The sequence below is a fragment of the Streptopelia decaocto genome (genome assembly GCF_964273445.1).
Source record: "Streptopelia decaocto genome assembly, contig: HAP1_SCAFFOLD_120, whole genome shotgun sequence".
In the NCBI taxonomy this organism is placed as follows: domain Eukaryota; kingdom Metazoa; phylum Chordata; class Aves; order Columbiformes; family Columbidae; genus Streptopelia; species Streptopelia decaocto.
Genome location: NW_028115250.1, coordinates 222,288 through 226,371, shown reverse-complemented (window position 1 = coordinate 226,371; position 4,084 = coordinate 222,288). Strand labels below are relative to the sequence as shown.

General features: G+C 52.7%; 1 protein-coding gene across 1 annotated transcript; it reads left to right on the top strand.

Moving 5' to 3' along the window:
* Positions 1-1,684: 1,684 nt before the first annotated feature.
* Positions 1,685-2,644, top strand: LOC309452857 (olfactory receptor 14J1-like; the record flags this gene model as incomplete). Its single annotated transcript, XM_082077518.1, has 1 exon — positions 1,685-2,644. One exon carries the CDS (start codon positions 1,685-1,687, stop codon positions 2,642-2,644), a length of 960 nt encoding a protein of 319 aa, XP_081933644.1.
* Between the last annotated feature and the right edge of the window lie 1,440 nt (positions 2,645-4,084).

The following is a 4,084-nucleotide window of genomic DNA, read 5'->3' as shown; positions in this document are numbered from 1 at the left end:
ACGGTGCTGTGGGGACAAGCTGTGGGGGGAAGGAGCATCCCCGATAAGAGCAGGAAAGGTGCTTCTGCTGTCGAGAGGGTGCTGTGTGGGTCAGGGCTGCTCACAGCTCCAGATCACCTGCAGGATTTTTCTAAGGCGATGCCCCAATGACAAGATCAATGCAAGGATTACCAGACAGATAAGGAGCTTTCCTGAGCCTGTCTTTTCAGTTTCCTCTCCCAAGGGGTGAGGGGTGCAGGAAAGGATAAAATCAAAATGAGCTCTCATGCTTAAACAAGTCACTGAGACTCCTGAACTGCAACTCTGAGTGATCAGTACATCTGCCAGAAGGCTCATGACATCCCTTCACCACCCCTCTGCCTGTGCACAGCACCTGCCTCACCTTGGCTGGACCCGTCAGCCTTAGTCTGACCTGTCCTGTTTTCCAGCCTGCAAAAAGGAAGATGCCCCCAGGCAGTGCCCTGTGAACAGGCAGGATCTGTAGGGCCAGGGGGAGGGCACAGAGGGTGGGATGGTCTGTGAGCACTGACAGGGAAGAGACATGGACAGGGAAACACCTCCCAGGGGGAGAATCTCCAGGCAGCAGGGAAATGATCAGAAATGAGAGGAAACCAAACCCGGAATTGTTATGGGAGGGAGAACAAAGAAAAGTCCCTGTGACCCCCTGCAGTGCAGATCCCTCCTGTGAGCAGCCCCCTGGCCTCCTGTCCCACCCAGCAAAGCCTCTGCCCTCAGGGCCGGGGGCTCCAAGGCATGAAGCAGCTCCTGTGCAGCCAGAGCTCCAGTTCCTCTGCAGAGCACAGGGACTGAGAGCAGCTGCCCGGCAATGTTGGTGTCTGGGAGGTGGCTGCACAGCCGGAGAAGGGTGACGCTGTCTGAGTGCCCGGCTGCCTCTGCCCTGGCCTCTCTCACACCCACCCTCACCGCATTTTCCATCTTGCTCCCCTACTTTGGGTCACTGCTGTTGGGATCTTGTTCTTGCTGTCAGGCTCTCTGGCGATGGCAGTTTCAACTGCAGAGTCACAGCCTGATCTTGTGGGTCCTTTCCTGCAGGTGTGTCCATGGGAACACGTGTCCCATCTTTACTCTGACCTGTGGGGTGTGGGCAATGCAGTCTGTGGGGCTGGGGAATGAGCTGAGTCTCCCTCAATCAAATGCCATCATTAGTACTCTCTACTATCGCCTTGAGGTTTCCTTCCAATCTGTGAGCTACCCTCCAGGATGCAAACTTGTCTTACAGCATCTTTGTTTTATCGAAAGCCCCATGGAGAAGCAAAGAGATGCTGTGCAGAGAAAATAAAGTTGGGTTTTTGAAAGGAGTCGTGGGTGTCCTTGGACAAACATGGAGTGCTCAGCCCTTAGGAAAGGTGATACATGTTGTGGCTCCATCTGACAAAGCTGAACCCCAGTTCTGGCCCATGCCCCCCGTTCCCATGCTCCCTGCTGCAGAGCAGGGCTGACTCCTCAGCAGCCAGCGGGCACAGGCCCTGCTCCTCATGGCACCTCCAGCCAGCACCACCCAGGGCTCAGACACCGAGCTGGAGGAAGGTCTGGAAAAGGACAAGGGGGTGTGGAACAGGGGAGGGTGTGTGAGAAATGGCTTTGATTTTGCTCAGAGAAGTCACTGATAACTTGTCACTGTCTTTTCCTCCTATGACAGGTTTCCCATGACCATCAGCAGCAAATGTCCAACAGCAGTTCCCTCACCCAGTTCCTCCTCCTGCCATTCACAGACACACGGGAGCTGCAGCTCTTGCACTTCTGGCTCTTCCTGGGCATCTACCTGGCTGCCCTCCTGGGGAACGGCCTCATCATCACCACCATAGTCTGGGACCAGCACCTCCACACCCCCATGTACGTCTTCCTGCTCAACCTCTCCCTCCTTGACATGGGCTGCATCTCCACCATTGTCCCCAAGTCCGTGGCCAATTCCCTCTGGGATTCCAGAGCCATCTCATACTTGGGATGTGCAACACAGCTCTTTTTGTTTCTCTTCTTGATCACAGCAGAGTATTGTCTCCTCACAGTCATGTCGTACGACCGCTACGTTTCCATCTGCAAACCCCTGCACTACGGGACCCTCCTGGGCAGCAGAGCTTGTGTCCACATGGCAGCAGCTGCCTGGGCCACTGGGTTTCTCACTGCTCTGCTGCACACAGCCAATACATTTTCACTGCCCCTGTGCAAGGGCAATGCCCTGGGCCAGTTCTTCTGTGAAATCCCCCAGATCCTCAAGCTCTCCTGCTCACGCTCATACCTCAGGGTACTTTGGTTGCTTGTGGTTGGTGTATTAGTAGCATTTGGCTGTTTTGTGTTCATTGTGGTGTCCTATGTTCAGATCTTCAGGGCCGTGCTGAGGATCCCCTCTGAGCAGGGACGGCACAAAGCCTTTTCCACCTGCCTCCCTCACCTGGCTGTGGTCTCTCTGTTCATCAGCACTGCCATGTTTGCCAACCTGAAGCCCCCCTCCATGTCCTCCCCAAGCCTGGATCTGGTGGTGTCTGTTCTGTACTCAGTGGTGCTTCCAGCAGTGAATCCCCTCATCTACAGCATGAGGAACCAGGAGCTCAAGGAGTCCATTAGGAAAGTGATTTCATGGGTGTTTGTCAATACTGATCAGCTTTCCATCACTGTCCACAAATGATGTCTGTTTGTATCCCAATGCAGGCCTGTACCTTGTTTTATCCCTTTTACTTTGTTAGCATTACCCATATTGTTATTTATGGGTTTTATGTTCGTACATAATTGTTCGTGTTTAGCTGACTCTCCTGAAAAATGTACCCATTATTAATATTTTTAAAACACATGAAACCTGTATAAATGTTTTCCTAACACTGTGTCAGAGCTTGGTCTCCCATAGCATCTCTGTAATAAAATGACATCTACTCTGTGCAGTTCTTCAAGTTTTGGTTGTTGTTCTAAAGCTGATCTCAACAACAGGCCCAGGAATTTCACTCAAAAGGGCCTGAGGTCAAAGCTCATTGTCACGTTGGTAGCTGATAGACAACTGAGTTGTGGTTTAAGACACAACCCTTGTTGTCTGTTGACAGTGGAGAAGGGGAGTGGTCATGAGATACAGTCAGACTGGGCTGTCGCAGGGCATGATGGGGCAGAGGACAATCCTCCAGGAGAGGAATCTGGAGCTGCCTGGAGAGCCCATGAGATACACATGGACGGTGTGTGCCTGAGGTGGGCAGTGACTGGAGCCCACAGAGTGAGACATGGCCCAAGGTGGAGTCAACCCATGGCAAAGCACTAAATCCAGGTATCTGCAGGGAAACAAAGATGGGAACAGCCCACACCACACAGACCCGTTCCAACAGGCAACAGCACAGTACCACAGTATCACAGTGTCACAGTATGTTTGGGACTGGAAGGGACCTCAAAAGATCATCTAGTCCAATCCCCCTGCTGGAGCAGGAACGCCTAGGTGAGGTCGCACAGGAACATGTCCAGGCGGGTTTTGAATGTCTCCAGAGAAGGAGACTCCACAATCTCCCTGGGCAGCCTCTTCCAGTGCTCTGTCACCCTCACTGAGAAGTAGTTTTTTCTCAAATTTAAGTGGAACCTCTTGTGTTCCAGCTTGATCCCATTACCCCTTGTCCTATCATTGTTTGCCACCCAGAAGAGCCTGGCTCCATCCTCGTGGCACTCACCCTTTATATATTTATAAGCATTAATAAGGTCACCTCTCAGTCTCCTCCAAACTAAAGAGACCCAGCTCCCTCAGCCTTTCTTCATAAGGGAGATGCTCCACTCCCTTAATCATCTTTGTTGCCCTACGCTGGACCCTCTCCAGCAGTTTCCTGTCCTTCTGGAACTGAGGGGACCAGAACTGGACACAATATTCCAGACGGGGTCTCACCAGGGCGGAGTAGAGGGGAAGGAGGACCTCTCTCGATCTACTAACCACCCGCCTTGTAATACACCCGAGGATGCCATTGGCCTTCCTGGCCACAAGGGCACAGTGCTGGCTCATGGTCATCCTGCTGTCCCCAGGACCCCCAGGTCCCTTTCCCCTACACTGCTCTCTAATATGTAATCTCCCAACCTATACTGGAACCTGGGGTTGTTCCTGCCCAGA